The sequence below is a fragment of the Trachymyrmex cornetzi genome, unplaced genomic scaffold (genome assembly GCF_001594075.2).
Source record: "Trachymyrmex cornetzi isolate Tcor2-1 unplaced genomic scaffold, Tcor1.1 scaffold81, whole genome shotgun sequence".
Classification (NCBI taxonomy): domain Eukaryota; kingdom Metazoa; phylum Arthropoda; class Insecta; order Hymenoptera; family Formicidae; genus Trachymyrmex; species Trachymyrmex cornetzi.
Window position 1 is genome coordinate 243,423 of NW_017300147.1, and position 19,900 is coordinate 263,322.

General features: G+C 31.5%; 2 protein-coding genes across 2 annotated transcripts in view; one reads left to right on the forward strand and one right to left on the reverse strand.

The window, feature by feature from the left end:
• The window catches only part of LOC108768595 (uncharacterized), a 126,173-nt gene that overhangs the window by 78,830 nt on the left and 27,443 nt on the right, over nt 1-19,900 (forward strand). The window contains exon 4 of the mRNA XM_018519077.1: nt 8,732-8,856. Within this exon, the coding sequence (XP_018374579.1) occupies nt 8,732-8,856 (125 nt within the window). The remainder of the gene's footprint in view (nt 1-8,731; nt 8,857-19,900) is intronic.
• On the reverse strand, nt 15,627-19,017 carry LOC108768596 (uncharacterized). The gene is made up of 4 exons (XM_018519078.1): nt 18,716-19,017; nt 17,519-17,678; nt 17,305-17,448; nt 15,627-16,059 (listed from the first exon to the last, which is right to left on the reverse strand). The coding sequence occupies exons 1-4, from the start codon at nt 18,870-18,872 to the stop codon at nt 15,795-15,797; spliced, it is 726 nt and encodes a 241-aa protein (XP_018374580.1). The 5' UTR covers nt 18,873-19,017; the 3' UTR covers nt 15,627-15,794.

Below are 19,900 nucleotides of genomic sequence, written 5' to 3' on the forward strand. Positions count from 1 at the left end.
CTAAAAAGTATATTTATGTACATGTACATAAAATTTAATGTATTTTTCATGAAAATTTATGAAATTTAATGTACTTTTCATAAAATTTTATTAAAAATACATTAAATTTCATAAATTTAATGAACACGTTCATTACATTTAAGTAACTATACTGTACCTAAATTTTCAGTTAAATCATTCGTTACGTTTTAATTTCGTTCATAATCACGAGCTTCATTTACATGTAAAGGAAGCTCGTGGTTATACATTTCTATCAGTGTAGACGAATATGAATTCTATTTTGTTGTTTATGTATAATTTGAAGTGACATATTACAATACTTAAACTTATTGGCTATATTTAACGTTAAAAAATTACGTTGATTTACAAGGTTTTTGTTTCTCAATATCTAAATGGTGATTAATAACTACTGTAACTAAATTTTCAGTTAAATCATTCATTACTTTTAATTTCGTTCATAATCACGAGCTTCATTTACATGTAAAGGAAGCTCGTGGTTATACATTTCTATCAGTGTAGACGAATATGAATTCTATTTTGTTGTGTATAATTTGAAGTGACATATTACAATACTTAAACTTATTGGCTACATTTAACGTTAAAAAATTACGTTGATTTACAAGGTTTTTGTTTCTCAATATCTAAATGGTGATTCTTATGTATTTTACTTTGTAAAGTAATAGAAAAAGTTGTAAATTATTCAAATTTGTAAAATTTCTCAAAAATCAAGTCCTTGATTTTTCAAAATTTGTGGTATGAAATGAAACTTTTTAACTTTACATTTATTTTCAGAAGCTAAAAATATATGAAAATCATCATTTAGATTGTGCAACAATGTAAACCGTGTGTAATTGGCGTGAGAATTAAGTTGCGTTTGAACCTATCAGCGATCCTATGCAATGAAGATGTATATAATAATGGACCGAAGTAAAAATTTTATTGTCCTGTGAAGCGAGGTTTCAAACATGAAACGGGCTGTTTCCACAAAAGCAATCTTTAAGCAAAAAGCTGAAGCATCACGAGCCGGAGGTCAATAATTTCGGGGAAATGCAATGCGATGCGAGAGACTCGACGCCGGGCAAAGTGGCACTTGTGCGAAATCCGAGCTTCTACGCTCGTGTGACAGTGCCGTGCCGTGTCGCGTCTTCTGAAATTTCACGCTAAAGTGTAAGATGCTGTAAGCTGGAACGCGAACGAGCGGAGATACATTAGCGCGAACGTGACGCGGACGAATTGATCGAGTTTGTCGGCGAAATTACGACGGCGATAACGAGAACTTTTAAATGTATATCCTCGTCCAGACGTTCTCTGTTTTGCAATCACGTCTCTCTCACGCTTTCTCTTGCAAAGATTCTTTTGCGAAGTAAAAGTTTCGTAATTCGATTCTAATTTGAAAGCTGCAGCAGCTTGCTATTGACTGTAAAATTAAGGAAATAAAAATGGAAATGTTTTTTCATCCTTCGGAAATTGCACGATATTTTATTCGATCTTTACGCTTTTTGCTTATTCTATGTAAGAAAGGATTAACACACAAATACAGCTTGACTATGAATATAAAATACTTTTGTGGATTTTTCTTGGCACCGTTTTCTTGGAAAAAGCGATAATGAGGCCAAAATTAAACTAATAAAGTATTAAAATTGTTGTGAAAATAAATATTATTTTTTAATAAAACTAGTTTTCAATTTAGCTTTAGTTAAAATAAATGTTTATTTCAATTTGGTGGGGCTACTTTATACTTTTTTATGGTCAAGACTATAAATAATAATTATATTAGTTTAAAAATTTTTAATAATTTTTAGTGCGAGAAAAAGAATAACCTTTTTTTTAAGTATTACGTTGAATTTGAATCTGCCTGAAAAATTCCATTAAAGCGAATTTTTAAGATACATATTTTGAAACAGTTGGGTGCGACAAGTGATGAGCAAGATGAACAATTATAAATCAGGATTTTATGATAATTGAGATAACTTATTAATTTCTTTTGGTTTTATTTTATAACATTCAATCTTAGGTTTCGCCTCTTAGGTTTCTTTTTAAAATCATCTGGCATGGAACCATGTTGAATTTATTTTTGCACGAGAACTCGCCTGTTTTATGCAGGAATGTAAAACATTCCATTTTTAAACTACTCGTATCGTTGAAAATGTGGCCGAAGCGTTCGAGTTTTTGAGGCAAGCTAAATATATTTATGTTTAATTTTTATTAACTATTTGTTGAATTTACGCACCAAGTACCGCGCTGTACTCTCATTTGCCCTACTTTTTCTAATATTTTCACTCTTTTTCAGAAACTAGGTCAACTTCCATTCTAAGAAATTTGAGAGTAGGTACTTAAGAACAAACCTATGAGATTTGAAAAATATAGCTAGCTTCTAAATAGACCTAATCTTTTAAGTGTTTACCAATTTATGACGGTGTTATTGCGACGCATCTTTCTATTTCTTTGTTTCACATGCGGGTCACGAAATCTTGTCAATAAATATATTCGACAAGAAGCAATGGTACATAACTCAAACCTTTAAGTTAAACAATATTTTGTTATTTTTAACTTTCGTGTGTATCAAAATATAAATTATTCCATTTCTATGCTTAGTTTCAAACTAAGCACCATTAACGTATGTTCTCAGTAAATAATAAATTTACGTTCTCTCTCTCTCTCTCTCTCTCTCTCTCTCTCTCTTTAGTCAAATTGTTTAATTCTATTATTTTAGTTAAATTAACAATATATATGGAATGGAAACAATGGCGACTTATAGTTTAAAAACAATTCAAATTGGCTATAATTTGACATTATGAATTTAACAATAAAGGCGTAAAATAAATTCTTAAAATAAAAAGGGCATCTTACGTTAAGTATTTAAGTATCGGTGTTAAAAAAGGACGATAAATATGCATGCATAAGGATTAACGAAAAAACAATGATATTTATCATGTAATAATATCCTACTCATGGAGCGGAATTATGTTATCGCACGAATCACAATCGTGGCGATTTACGCGACAATCGAGCACGCCGCTATTCGCACGGACGAGTACAAACTGCAATAGCAATCGGTGTACGAATAGCGTTTAAAGTAGCGTGTAATAAAATAAATCGAACGCACGGCGATTAATTCGCAGCAGGTTATTATAGCGATATGGGCGTGTGAAGGGGCGCGATGAGGGTTGGGCGACCCACCCTTGCCGTAAATAACAATAAAACTCTATTAATGTGGTAGCGCTGATAGTTACCCCGGCCTGGCGTCGAGCCAGGAACATACCGCGTCGGCTATTCACCCCGCGAAATACATGCCGCCCCTACCTCTCGGAGGGTGGATGATGGCTTACGCGCGCGCGCGCGCGCGCCCAAGCATGGACGCGGGGAGGTTGCACTCGCATACCGATCCTACACCCGTATGTAATGCAGAACGGTTATGCGGCATTACGCACCGGGATAGGCACTCCAAAACTGGGCAATGGCGCCGTATCGCCGACCGGCCGCTCGTCAAATTGTCCCAATTGATCCGCACCGAACATGGAGATGCTTGTGGTCGATGATGTAACACATCCTTCATGTGAACGTCTTCCTCCTCTTAGACGAGCGTTTTGCTTTTTCGTAAAGATCACACTGTTAGAAATGTAACCACGAGCTTCCTTTACATGTAAATGAAGCTGGTGGTTATGAACGAAATTAAAAGTAATGAATGATTTAACTGAAAATTAAGTTACAGTAGTTACTTAAATGTAATGAACGTGTACATTAAATTTATGAAATTTAATGTACTTTTAATAAAATTTTATGTACATGTGCATAAATATACTTTTTAGTTACAAATACATTAAATGTAATGTCATGAAATTAAATTCAAGTTAAATTCAATTATGTAACTTAAAAGTTAATGAAATTTAAGAACATTTCTAACAGTGCACATGTTGTATTTGGACGTAATATAATAGTACAAGTACCACATTCACCCTGTGATGAAGAAATAACAGGCATCGAGCAGCAAGACAAAATTATTTATTTTAGCATAAAGTGTCACGTCTGGTACTCCATATAAGGGAATTTAGAGATATTATTTAGGAATCCTGTATACATATTCAGGGTTGGGAACGTTACTTTGTAAAAGCAACGGATTATCGTCACTTTTTAGAAGAAATAAACTTAACTCGTTACTCATTATTAATTTCTAAAAGTAACGTGTTACTATTACTGTTAACGAGAAAGTAATAATGTGTTACCTTTTTTATTATCCTCGGCCCCTTGAACGAACGTTTGTTTTCCCTCGATTGCTATGAAATCGAAGTGGAAAAGATATTTGTCGCCTACTCAAAAAGAAACTTTCGTCCACTTCATCCTCGAGACAGCCCGACGCGACGTTCTGCAATTTTGGAAAGTCTCGGCGATTTTTCCTCACGTACTTTCAAGCTTAATCGCGTCTTAACTTCAACGTACATCTTCAACGAATTTTAAATCTCTCGTACAAAATCATATCTACGCGACAAGCTTCATAATTTAAAAGTCTGTACAGCGCAGAAAGCCTTAACTTTTTAAACATTACAAACGACTTTTAAACATTACGAGAAAACAACTAACTACACAGATATTATTGTATTGTACAGTTGGAAAGTTTGTGTTAAGTTGATATTTAACATTTCTTCGTGTTAAGATAACACAATTTATGAATTATTAAACAAATAATATAAAAACAATGTAGTCTTAAAACATAAATTTTAAGATAATTAATTACGTGTCCCAAACTTCACTTCACTTAAATCTTTCTATTAATTTTATAAAAGATGAATATATAAAAATGTAACATAAACATTATGTAAAATTTGATCTAAACAATTTACATATAAACAGTAAGAGTATATTTCTTGAAATATAATTAACATTATAATATCTTAAATTAACATGTATATTAACTTTTATTTATTTATTTTAGAATTTACGTTTATAACGATATCGTTTTTTTACGATACTTGTTTACTTATTCATAAATTGTGCAATACTTTAATACTAAGAAATATTAAATATCAATTTAGAACAAAATATTTAAATAATCATGCCATGTTAAATTAACATTTGGATATATAAAAAAATTAACACAAGGACCGATTTTAACGCAAATACAAAATGTTTTTTTTATTGTTTATATACATACATATATTTGTATATCTTTATAGAAATAATTTTGTGTCATTTATGAGTTGATCAATTTTCATTTCAAATGCTGCTTTTTTGAAAATTGGATTACTTGGTAATTCGAAAACCCCCAGAAATGTTTGCACCAATTTAATCTTTATTGGAAGCATTTGCAGCTTATTTTTGCTCCAGCACTCTCAGGAGATTAACCTTATACAACAAAATTCCTTCAAAATTTACATTCGCGAAATATATTGTGGAATGCGACGTCGTGATCGATTCGCGGAGTTTACTGAAACGCCAAAAACCGTGTCTTGCGAGACTTCTCGATTTCCAGTCGCTTTGGGAGCAATGCGCTTTATTACGGTTAAACAGGCTGACCGAGCAGTATATTACCGCGGGACGGGTCTGATTTATTGCTAGGCAAGTCTGCCAGCCCACTGCCCAATATCCATACCCGGTCCCATCGGTGAACAACGCCGACGTCCCTATTCCCTCATCGCCTCGTCGACGCGTAGCTTTTCTCCTCGCCGACCGAAACTATTAATTCCCATCTCCCGCGGCGACCGACGCCGCATAATTCGATTCTACGGTATTACCACACGACGACGGAACTGCGAGACGACGCGCGATTGCATTGTGGCGTGCACGAACCGAGAGTTTCGAGCTTTACGCTTCGAAACCTTGAGTTCCAGAAGCGCTAAAAGTGAGCGTAATTTCGTCAAACTGTTCCGGCAGTCGTCCAACGGTCGCTCAATTTCGCGCAAAATTATTTATTTACCCAAAACTACGGAAAGTTATAATAATTTTGTTTCGACTAATCGAAAATTCTATAATCAATTTAACTAACTCAATTTTAACAATATTAAATAACAGGATTGGTAAAAAATGATTTTTTTTTTTTTTCAGAACAAAACGTTATGTTTTTAAAATACGTTTTTAATGCTTCATACATACTTTAAACATTATAAAAAAGAAACATGTTTAAAACATATTTAAAACATGATTTTTTATCAACTCTGTTAAAGGATCTGCCCAAGATATCTTATAAAATGTTTATAACATTACTGTGATGTAACCGGAATTATATTGGAATATGTATGGCGTTCTATCAAATAGATATTTATAAATAAAAAATATATTGCTTTCTAAAATATTTTTCAAAATTTCTAAGTTTCCTTCATAAAATCTGAGTATGACAAAAATAAATAAAATTATTTTTTTACTTAAAGTCATCACAGCGTCGGTTAAGGGGTAACGATTGCTTATTAGAGCTATTTTCTTCAGTTTATATTTTGTTTGAATAAATATGAATACTCGTTAAATATTCATAGTTTTTTTGTGAATAAATATTTTTTAAAAACCCGAAATTTTGAATGAATATATGATTATATTTTTTTTTATGTGAAAATTTTCAATAAATATAATTTGAGACTCAATTACAAATTTGTGTATCCATCGGGTACACTAGCGTTCAACAACTTCCCATTCATCTTGATAGTCATATCTTGATTATTATATTTATCCAAGATTCCATATTTTTTTCTCAGATTTACGGCTTTTACTGAACTTTTTTTTGTTAAATATAATAATTTCCGCGGTTATAAACAGTGCGGTTCATCGTATACAAATGCCTGAAGCTCGCGCGGAAACAAGAGGAGTCACAGCAACCGACAGGAGTCACGCCATGAAATTGCCGCGAGATCGAGACTTAAATGTCGGAGTAGGTCGATAGGCGGGCTGCTGCGCGCCGTTACCCGGTATGCCCCATTTACCCCGATAGCTACGAATACGTGTGTATTATAGCTCTGCTTCGAAACTCATCCCGCGGTGGTCCTCCACTTGCAAACGAAAATCCCTCGCGATGTAACGACTCGCGTTCCTCCGGAAGCGCAGGCTGCTAAGAATCGAGTACAGCAGGAATTTTACGAAGAGTTGTATATATGGACGTCGTCTTCGTTGAATTTTCAGTATGGAAAACGTACTCGATATTCCGCGCGATTCTCTCACCTCGGCTTTTTTTCTTCTTTTCGTGGAATATATTTGAATTATAGACGCGACTATTCTTCGGTTAGAACTGGACGTACTCTTGTCTCTTGACCCTTTTTGTAACTTAGGATGCGTTTCGTACACTGTTAGAAATGTGTTCTTAAATTTCATTAACTTTTAAGTTACACAATTGAATTTAATTTAAATTTAATTTCATGACATTACATTAAAAATTTAATATATTTATAACTAAAAAAGTATATTTATGTACATGTACATGGAATTTAATGTATTTTTCATAAATTTAATGTACACGTTCATTACATTTAAGTAACTACTGTAACTTAATTTTCAGTTAAATCATTCATTTTTTTTACTTTTAATTTCGTTCATAATTACAAGCTTCATTTACATGTAAAGGAGAAGCTCGTGGTTACATTTCTAACAGTGTAGCTATTGACGTTTATCACATAGTTGTAATGGGTTGATTGAAGAACCAGGAAAAGGTGTCGAAAACAAAATAATTGATACGCAAATTGAAGTACAAATGCTAAATTGAGGTACAAATTAAAAAATTGTAGCGTCTTATTCTTCTTGGAACTTAATGAATTAATAAATCTTTTTGCATACCATTTCTTTGAGTACTGATTCACGTTTTATAATATCTAGTATTTTTACAAGAAAAATATTGATTTATAGTTTTGAGTCTTGACACAAGTCAAAAACATCCTCGCTTTGCGTGGAAAGTCGAATGCCCCTTGGCACGGAAGCAACATTTACGAAACTCCATTCCAGCGATACATAACTTTGTGTAAACATTTTTGGTATTAAATTACGTACATCGAGTACTTCGTGTCGATGAAAATTCAGTTAAGGGTATTCATTTGACATCATTTGGAATATTTCTGCCAAAATTTTTGGCAATCGGACGCTGGACGGTTTCGGAAGTTCACCCTAATTGTTTATACTAAATGATTCTTGTAATTATAAAGATTCTAAATCTGTTATAAACGAGATAACATATTAAATATGAAAACAGCACAGATCAAACTAAAACAACATTTTAATTTTATTTTTGTATTTTAAAATTATTTTCAATTCAGGAACATTAATGAATATCAATACTAATCCATTTTACGGAATGCGTGCCGAAATTAAAAATACGACTCGGAAAGAGGCAACATTGTGTACGGAATCTTAAGTGGAAGAAATTGCGACGGATAAATCGCGACATTTATGATAGATATCGTCCCCGCGTCTGCTCGTAAAAATGTTCTCGATCGAATATTCTTACGTTTACAATCTTTATTCACAGCTTGACGCGCTTGAAAAAAATAGTAAAACGTAAAATCACACTTTAGCACCCTAATAAAGGCTGCTATAAATTGCTATCGATTTCAAGAATGGGGTTGCAGCAATAGACGAATAGCTGCTGCTGTTATTGTTTTTTTCCTGCCCCGAGAAACGCGATGTAGAAGCTAGAACATTTAAAACTAGCGCATTTAAAATGCGTAGCGTTGCGAATGCATAAATGAACGGCGAAGACGCTTCCTCATCCTTAATGACGATCTAATTCGAGTCTTCATGTTTTTTCTCAATCTTCTTGTTTCAGGATCTCCGCACCGTTCCAAGTGGTCGCCGCGATCCTGATCCTTGCCGCGACGGTGTCGGCTATGATCGGCCATTGTTATTCCGATCATAGGACCCTCGTAGCCTGCGGACTTTTCCTTCTAAGCGGTAAATACGTTATCGAACTTCCCTAACTACGTATTGTTCTTGGAATTCTGCATCGAGTTTTTTTTTTCATATAATATTAGAAGTTTCTACTCGTTCATGCAATTGTTATTTTAATTGAAGTATTAATTAATGATTATAATATTGAATTTTTTATTAAAAAATAGATAAAGATAAAATTCATGGAATTATTTCATAAGACACAAAATTTCTCACAATGAATCTTTTAATTTTTTGCTCTGTTTGAAAATCTTCTTATAAACTAAACATTTAATATTTAATTTCAAGTATATTAAGTAATGATTAAAAAAATTGAAATATTAAGTGTACAATTAGTCATTCTTCGTGCTCCCTCGCATTGTATAACTAGTCAAACAAAGACGAGTGGACTCTTACTCGACCCGATCAGTGTGCATTGTCTGCGTGGCGAGGAATCCGCTATTGTTAAAGTCTACGTGATCTAAGGTCCGCATGCCGTTTATGCCATACGAGTCGCGCGATTCTCGAGGTGATCAACGGCCATTGTTGGTTTCTCGCTGGCGAAGATGTGTACTCGATACACATCCGAGGATCAATCAACTCCACGTGACCAGAGGATAAGCTATTTCTTAAAATAAACAGTATAGAAGAATCTACCATATTTCTTCCGTTTTTCTCATCTTTTATTATTTTGTTTTCAAATTAAATATGGAAGAATCATCCAATTGAAAAATTTTTGAATTTTTAAGAAAATTTTTTAATAGATTGCTATATTTGAATAAATGTAGTAACTATAAATTGCTACATTTTAGATATTTTTAAATTAAGAACCAATTTTTGAATTTTTAGAAATCAAACAAATATTAAATGTAAATAAATTATAGAGGACAAGGTGGTATTATGGCACCCTATTTACATTTTGTACAATAATTATTAACTTTGTTAATAATCAATATTTAAATTTAAAACTTAACAATTACAGTTATCAAAATATTGTTCTAAACTTAAAGTTATAAAATATTTATTACTTAGGACACTATCTATAAAAATGTGACATTGCTCGAAGAGAAACCACAAGAGTGGTAATATGGCTTTCCACTAAAATAAATATATTTTATAATTAATTAACATTGTATCTACACTGGCCATATATAATACCACCTTTTTTTCTATAATACATTTCGTTTTGTTACTTTGATTATGTGACTTGTTTTAGTTTGTTTGTCCTCTCACCATCGATTTACGTTCAGTTTTAAATGTTAAACATTTCTATCGGTCTTGTAATAACGATCCATTATATAGTAGGAACGCATTGAATAACACGCGATTTGCCTTTACTTTCTCGATAACTCAATTCTCGAGGGTGATGTCTCTATTCACAGTGATATGCACACGTTCGTGCTGCAAAAGGGGTGGAAATGATCTATCTGCCTTTGCGGTATAGGGATCCTGTGCGGATTACGGCTGAAATCGGGATGCGCAGCGATCTAAACGCGTCGCCAAGAAACGCGACACCTTCCCATTTCCAATCCTTTCAGAACGTCGCCGCGATTTTCTCCTCCCACCCTGTATATTTTACCTTTTCCTTTTTCCTTTTTCTCATCCGGCAGGTGAGTCGATATCACGCGCATGATTCAAACGAAATCGAAATTCGGGCAAGAATGACACGGGGAATCGAATAGACGATGGTATCGTCATAGAGTTCAAATTGATTTCTTCCACGGCGAGAAAGAGGAGAGATAGCGGGAGGGTTCAACATTTTAATAAAAACCACCCGTGGTTTTGTGTCGTCGGTGTCGATAAAGAATAACGTTGCATATATGAGGCTAAAGTGGCGTCACGTGGACTATGTCACTTTCTTCCCCCCAGGAAGCCAAGCGCGAAAACGTTATTCCAAAATATTGCAAACATTTTCTTGCAACCCTTTTTTCCATGCCAAACATGTCATTAATTGTACATCCAAACTGCTTTTAACCCTCTAAAGCGTTTTTCAAAAACGATGTCTTTTATTAATTTTTCCAATAATTCCTTGTGATTTTTACTGATATATAGATGATTTTAGGTGCTCTGAACAGCTCTAAACATTAATCCAAATTTTGGAGCCTCATATTGTTATTGACAGGTGATATTTCAGATGCGGTCCAAAAGATAGCAAATAATGGATCGCAACGGCCATTTTTTACTGAAGCTATGGCCTTTCATAAAAATTTTTTTTATTGTAAATATCGTCTCTTATTATAAGTAAAAGAACCAAACAGAATTATTAGTCAACCCAATACTATTATACATTTCAATGCTATGGTATAATATATACGTATACATTTCTGTTCTTTAAAACTTAAATTAATTAATGTGCACAAATCCAAAATTAACTCCAAATTTATCCCAATTTTAAAGTGAACGTGTTACAAATATGCAACACTTGCCCCTAAGGTTAATGGCGTATTTTGGAGATTAAATGGAATTTAAAAATTAAGGAACATAAAAAACTGTTGTGTGAGAAAAATAAGCGTAAAGTTTCGTGTGAAATCTGTTACGTGTCGAACGTAAAGAAAGTATATCAATTTGTCACAGTTCCCTGCCGGAATCATTTCTGATATGACGCGGAGCAGGAGAATTATTCCAAGTGCTTTAAAATAATCTCTTACGCAAATGCGCTTATGCAAATCCCCGTTACGCTGGCGCTGCCAAGTGCATCGAGTTACAATCGTGGATGTGACATGTAATCTGTGACAAGTCTTACTGGTTCTCAAGATCGCTAACTTGTTATTACTGATGTCTGAGAAATTTAAATCCCGATTTTATAGATAGCCTTTTCCATTTCCATTTACGATTACATGTGCATTTTCGACCGTACAAGTATATGGATGAAAGTATTATACATTTATCTTATGTAACTTCTATCTAATCGATGTGTTATACCCATACTTTGGATAACTTATTATTCTGCGTTCAGCTGGAAATTGCTGGCAAAAAATGCTCCTTCTATTGGCAGTTAATTGTTATCGCCACACCGGTAGATAATTCGTTTATTAGAAGTGCATGTCGATATATTATATCGGGAAAAGAATATTTGAAGAGGCTTTGCTGAGACGTATTATTTAAACGTTCACCATGCTATAGTAAAATATCAAAATATAAATGGTAAATAAAATAAATATTTTTATTCAGTAAATACTATCGCAATTTTATATGGACATAACAGTTTTTTTTAATTCACTTCTACACACTATGTGGTAATAATAACTAAAATATATATGTTTAATAAAACTAAAAATGTTCAAACAGTGTTAACTAAAAATTACTATAAGTTAAATCATGATAATTGAAGCTACTTGTTCCTCTCAATACAGTGGAATATTTTCTACCCAAAATTCCTATAAAAATATCATATTGGTACATATATTGTACGCGGCAGTTCCGAAAATATCGAATTCAGATTTTTTGCTTGACAAACGACTATTGCGTTGAAACATCTCGCTATATATATTATTGTGCAATATTAATTATTCACGAGAAACGATCGCATTATTTTGTGAAATAATAATGTGACGACAAGGAGCGACTCATGCCGCTGTCTACTGCCTCAAGCTTCGTCGAATTGAACAACACAGTTGTTTGCATAGCAGAACACTTTGTACGCCGCAAAAATACTTAAGTACTGAAAAGCAGCCAATTATAACAGAAATATTTAACGTTTTATAGAATAAATTCGTTACCAATATTTTGTTTATTAGGTTTGATATTAACTTTGAATAAATTACTATCGTATTCATTAAATATGATATTCTTCTTTAAAAACTGATATTTACCTTGCTTTAATCAATTAATAACAGCAATTTATTTTGTATTTCTTATTTGTTTTTTTACGAGAGATCATTATTACCATGCTAATTATGTCATAATTTATCGGGCCTCTACAAATGAGGCATCTCGATGTAATCTTAGTTTGTGCTTTCTTTGATAGAAATTAAAAGACTTGACGAAAAAAACCTCGAAAAGCTCCAATTAAAATTCTGTCAGCATTGCCGTTCAAATTCACGTTTATAAAAATCCAATTAGAAATTCTGTTCAAACTACAGCGAAAATCATTCAAAACATTAGACGCTTTCACGTTTTCCGCTCCGTCCATAGATTACGAGAAATAAAGAGGAAAAAAGAGCGAGAGAGAGAGATGGAGGGAATTTATTATACATTTTTTACATTAGTAATTGCTATTTTCTTCAAGAGAGCTTTATAATATGAGGTACTTAAGAAAGATTTCAAACGAGCGAGCTTTGCGTCATGTCGGTATTTCCAAAGGCTTTTTAATAGCGCTTAAGAAGGATAAAAAGCGTGTCCTTTAATAAAAGAAGCTTGTCTGTGCGAGAATCTCGCAAAATGTCGCATATAAAACCGACACGAATAAAATTGAGAATTGATTTTTGGGAAAACTTGATTTCTCTCTCTATAGGTCAATTTGATGGAAATAGGACAACCCCTGTCATGATTAAATCAAGCGCAACAGTTGTAAAAATTTATTCTCTCTCTATATCTATCTATCTTGTTTGTATACATCATGTTTGTGATATATAATAATAATATTATAATTTATCTTGTATGGGTTTAAGAAAAAAATTATGTTCTCAATCGCTATTTGTTTCTTGTTTACTAAGAATATTAGAACTCATCCAGACAAACTAGCAGCAATATAAACGTGTGCATAAAGGAAATTAAATTTTACATGAATTCTTAAAATGTAAAAATGTTTTTTAGCGAATTCGAGTGGATGTATTCAGTACGCACTGGTACACTGAATTATTAAAGCCGTCGTACACAAATTGACGTAAAAATATGTGTTTAATATAAATATAAAAACGGATTAAACCATGAAATCCTCAATACACTTTATTATGCTGTTAAATAAAATCTGTATTTTGTATTCCGAAATATTTGCATTTTACTTTTACACAGATTGAATCGGTGTACAGTAGTTTTAATATACATTAGTGCGCGTAGCGCATTCAATCAAATTTATTATTAAATAAAAAATGAATAAATGAGCTATGAGGTAATTAGATCTATACAGAGAACACAAGATTAAAATTTCTTAGAGTACTGTTTGCCAAAAATATTATTTGCAAAAGAATTAAGAAATGTGTTCGTAGAAACGTGTTGCAGCACAACAAAGTGTGACATAGATTAAATGAAGTAAAGACCTTATCAAGTACCTAAATCGAGAAATTATCATTAATCGACGATTTATCAATTAGTTCATTGACAAATGTGCGAAAAGAACGTCTGTAAACAGTAATACCAGTAATAAAAACAAAAGTGTAAAAACAAAAAGTAGTCGTCAATAATGTGCTGATTCGCATTCCTCCTTCGAATGATATATTTATTCCAAAATACCTTTCGCAGAATGAGTGCCTACGGTAAAACTTTCGCACGTATTTTTGCATAATTGAACATTCTTTTCGCGTGAGAGACGAGAGGTGAGAAAGGGGCGAGGAAGGAGCCGTGGATAGTACGACTCCCAAGTTGCAAAAGATAATGGAGAGAAAGAGAGAGAGAGAAATAGAAGCGGGAGAGAGTGAGAGAAATCGCAGAATGGAGATAGCTTCGCTCATTCGCCCGCGTGTCTACAACGCGATAAAATTCTCGGCAGATTTTCAAGCACTCTCCCCTCTTCTCTGCACCGCTCCGGCAAACAGTCGCCATATCCAGGACGAAGCAATTTCGGAGCGGACTTCGGAATCGCACTCGAGGGGCACGATTGTACCTGTATCGCGTTTAGATATGTGCTGCGCATACGTGGCAGCCTGAGGCCTTTCTACTCCCTCTAGTGTTTAGAAACGAAGAAATTTGCATGAATCAGAAATTTTTATGGTGCTATTCCATTACATGCGGAGCGCTTAAAAGTTACATTTCAATGGTCATAGAAAATTTATTTGGAAAAAATAATTCGAGAAATTGACTTTCGTTTATAAAATTCAAATATAATAGATATTCAGATATGTATATGTATGAATAAACAAAGCGATTTCTCTTTTATATACATATTCATATATAATTATATTCATGTATAATAATTAAAATAATAAAGTTTCTCTTACACTTTTAATTACTTAGGTTTTGCTTATAAGATATATATATATATATTTTTTTTTAAGGAAGACGTAAGTAATTAAAGATGTAGCTGTAAAAGAAATATTATTGTTGTATGTATAAATATAATACGAGATAAAATAAAAAAGAAATTATCTTGTTTATTCACATATTTCAAATATTTTAAATATATGCATATTTTCATAAAATATGCATATATTTTTTTATAAAGCAAAGTCTAAATAATAGATTTACGTCATTGTTGATAATATAAATTATTAATGCTTCTAGATGTTAAATTCAGATTGCTAAGAGATCAATAATAAATCATTATAATAGGCATTAGTCCAATAATTATTTTATATCCTCAAGACACGAAAATTTCAAAATTTTTAACTGAAATAGTTAAAGCCAGCAGTTGGTGTATTATACAAAAATTAATTAAAGAATAAACTTTGTGAAATGAAGAATACAAAAAGAACTAATTCGGCAATAAAAGTCTTGGAGAACAAAACAAATTTTTCATTGTTCCTAATTATACAAAAGTGTTAAAAAATTTTAGTATACTTATCAAAACTTTAATAACGAGTTTTTGGATCATAGAAGTCAGATTGTATTTTACATATTTTTTTATAGAATTAAATTCATCTACCAAAATTCACAATCAAAATATCGATGATGTGTTTAAAAATTCCAATTACCGGCGGAGGATTAATCTGTATGTTTCGGATTAATATTCGGCGTATATTATTATAGTTAAAACTAAAGAGATCAAAATTAAAACAAAATAATTTTTTAAAATTATGCCTTATTATCTGTTCTCAGCATTTTTGACAGAAACGTGACCGTGCTATGAACTTTAGCATCAAAATGTATTAATTATAATTATCCTCCATTGATGCATAAATTTCATCAAAGGTAATGTCATCCTCATCGTTAGAATATTCTCCGTCTTCCCCAGGATAGAAGCGTGAAGCGATCTGTATAGATTTATCATTATCCCAGGTTGAAAGTTCGGTGGCAGGAATCAATTTTGACGTAGTAATGTTGTGTCGGTGGCCCCATTTTGGATTTCGCTCAAACTTTGCGCAGAAAACACGGCGACCCTTACGGTCCATCTCTTCGATTATATCAAGACCCCTATGATCAATGATACAATTAATTAATGATTGATGGGAAACCAATTTCGGTGTATAACAAACAATTTCAATTCAATTACAACTTAATATAAATTGATCGATAACAATTACATGAATATAATGTGTTTTGTGAAATGGAATTTTAATAAAATGAGTATAACGAAAACTATGTAAAGTCACCAATATTATCGTCATTTTGATCCGATAACATTAGTCAACAAATAAAAATGTTTTTTTGGTAACGTATATAAACTAAATAAGATAGATCTCGATTTTATTCAATATTGAATACAAAAATGTTAATAAAAATTCTGTAGCACGTACTTTTTGTTATTGAAATATTTATCAAGACGCCATTCTTATTACACTGAAAAAAGATATAGCCAATTTTAATAAATATTTAGTTGAATATACATGTCAACTAAATATTTATTAAATATAAAGATATATTTATTTGATACAAGAAATGTTAATTTGATTTAACAATTATTTTTTTTACTAAACAAATATTTATTTACTGTAAGTAAATATTTAGTTGGCAGTATTGAACTAAATATTTATTAAATATAAAGATATATTTATTTGATACAAGAAATGTTAATTTGATTTAACAATTATTTTTTTTACTAAACAAATATTTATTTACTGTAAGTAAATATTTAGTTGGCAGTATTGAACTAAATATTTATTAAAATTGACTATATTTTTTTCTCAGTGTATAAATATCTACTTTATTTTCTATACATGACAATATATACAGCACACATATAGCACACATGAGCAGCTTAACTTTTATCTCGATTTTCAATTTGACAACAAAAAGTAAGTTTAAGCTTTTTTCAAAGTTATAAGCGATCTAGTTTGTAATTTCGTAATGAAGCAGCCATAAATAATAAAGTTTACAAAAAATGTTATCATAAATCTAGATCTATGGAAAGGACTTGTCACATTTAAATTTTCAAGTTATTTTGATTACATAAAAATAACTTGCTACGACTTTTTGATTATCAAATATAAAAAATAGAATTAATAAGAAATCATAAAATATAAGTTTTACCGATGTTACCGAAATTTTGTTAACTACCGGAATTGGTAAAAAGAATGTACAATTAATTAGAAGTATTTTAATTATAAATATTTGAATAAATATTTTAATATTTATTCAAATGCAAATTTGCTAAAAAGTTATGTTAAATAGCAAATGATAAAAATAATAATATAAAAAAACTTATTTCATTGTACTTACTCATTTATGCACTCCTGGGGATCGTAAAAGGTACGAAAGCACTGCTTGCATGCACTAAAATATATTCTTCTCACGGCGTATGGATAAAGGCCGCGTATTTGCGTCAAACAGTTGTGAAATTGCAACTCGCACTCGCACAATGAACTGCAAAAAGTCGAAAAGGAAAATGCACTCGTGCGCCTAACATAATTGCCGTATTGCAGTACCTTCCTACCTTCTGCAAATGTATTTGTTATACAGTCCATATCTTATACTTTTTGGTTCTATGTAGTCTTCACAACTATCGTGAGTTCGACAACAGTCGTCCATTTCTGTATACATGCCCAGATCAGAATCCTTGCGAGCGATATCTCCTCGGCCACACCAAAGAGTGCCTAAAGATTGTGAATAAAAAGGTATATAATTTATAACAACAAATAAAGAGAAATAATAAATAATAAACATAAATTAATAATTTATAATTAGCTGTCAAAATATATTTTTATATAATGTAAGTGAAATACAAGTTCCAATTTTTGTAACGTCAATTGTATACAAACTAACCTTTAATACACACGATTGGGTCAATAATTCGGGTTTATTCACTTTGTTTATGTCCTTTTCTTTTTTTAAACACAATCATAACAGAGCATACAGCCACAACGCCAGATAATATTTGCGAAAGTCAATTTATTCAATTACATTAAAACCGAAACGTTTAAATTCATGTCTAATGTAATGTAACTGAATAAATTGACTTTCGCAAATATTATCTGGCGTTGTGGCTGTATGCTCTGTTTTGATTGTGTTTATAATTTCAAGCCACTTTTTTAGTTTAATCTTTCCTTTTTTTAATTTTCAATTAATTCTCGTTTATAACGCAAGGCTTTCACAAAATATTAAAAAAAAATGGAATTTAAATGATAATTTTGTACTAAAATGTTGATCATTGCTATTATATAAAGATCAAAATGTTCAAAAAAATTAAATTTACAATAACTTAAAATCGTGAATATTCATACTTTGTAAATATTTTATGAAAATAAATAGATATTTTTTTTACATTTAGCTTAACAAACTGAACATTTCCAATAAAGCAAAAATAGTTGTCAAAAAATTATTTATGAAATATAAAATATAAATATAATAAATATTAAAGCAAAAATATATGGCTTGTAATTTATATTTTGCTCCATTTATTAAGTTAAATATAATATATTTTAATGTATGAAATTTTAAACAAAGAAAAAAATTACTATATTATATTTTATAAATATTTAGCTATTTTTACACAGTCAAATAAAAATTATACATTTACTTACCGTTTAAATAAATAAAAAGAAATATAAACAATTAAGTATTTATCATAAATGCTAAAAAAATGAATATTCTTAGAACAATTAAAACTAATAAATAAATAAAAAAAAATTACCTGGAAGAATTCCGTGTCGAAGATTTGTGACTTGTTTTAATGCGTATAAACCCCGTAAATAATCTTTCACACTGTGACCTTCCGTTACACCGTTATTATTAACGAATAGCGCGAGCATGTAAAATGAGATCAAACTAATTACGTAAATCCCCCTCATTTCATGCTAATTAATATAATTTATTGACAACGACGCGAATTGCAAATTAAACTTCAAACGTTCAGTTCTAAATGTAATATACGGAAGAGATTTTCGTAACGCGCTCTGCGATTGACTTATACCGAAATTGCGCTTGTTATCATCGCGCGACACAAACCGAAACTGTTGACCCGCTAAAAATACGTATTACGACATTTATATGTATTAGCGCATACGTGTGAGACTTGTTCACCGCACATTTCCTGCATCCGCGTTTCCTCACCACCAGCTTCCTCGTGATACGGATTTAATATCTAAATTAACCAAACTTTAAACACACTGACTTTTCAATGCATAACGATAACGTTTAGTAATAATTACATTATATAGTAACGCAAAGTACTTTTATACTTTTGTTTGTATTAAATCATATAAATTATCGCACTTGTAATTTTCTATGTTTATAATATGCTCTGTTGCCACATTGTGAAATTGCATTAGGTTAAAAATTACGAATTAAAAGTTAAAATAAAATTTAATTTAATTTTTACTCAATTAGTAATTCTAATAACTTTTAGTGAATTCTTTTATTAATAATTATAATTAAACAAGAAGAAAATGATCAGGCAAAGCCTGCGAGTGCGGTTTTACAGAGTGTTTTAGTAAGACTGTCAAGTCAGCAGGTCAACGAGTTTCGGTTCGCCCTGAATTCTCTCTTCTTTATTCAAGACACGCATCTAAACTGGAAATAAAAACGACCGTACGTGTACGCCAAAGAGAAACAGATTCCTGAAAGGTGGAATTACAGATAGGCAATATTTTTAGAAAGGACAAGGAATAATATCGTCGTAAGACACAAATCAAGGCCTTAAACTCAGAAATGTCATTGAACGATATCACTGTGTAAATTTAAATCGCGATTTAATCTCAGACATTTACAACGGGAAGATTCCTGAACCAAAACGTAAACACCAAATCAAAATGTGATAAACAGTACGATTCTTTATTACTTAAATCATCTTTTTTTATCATTTTGAAGAAATCTTTTG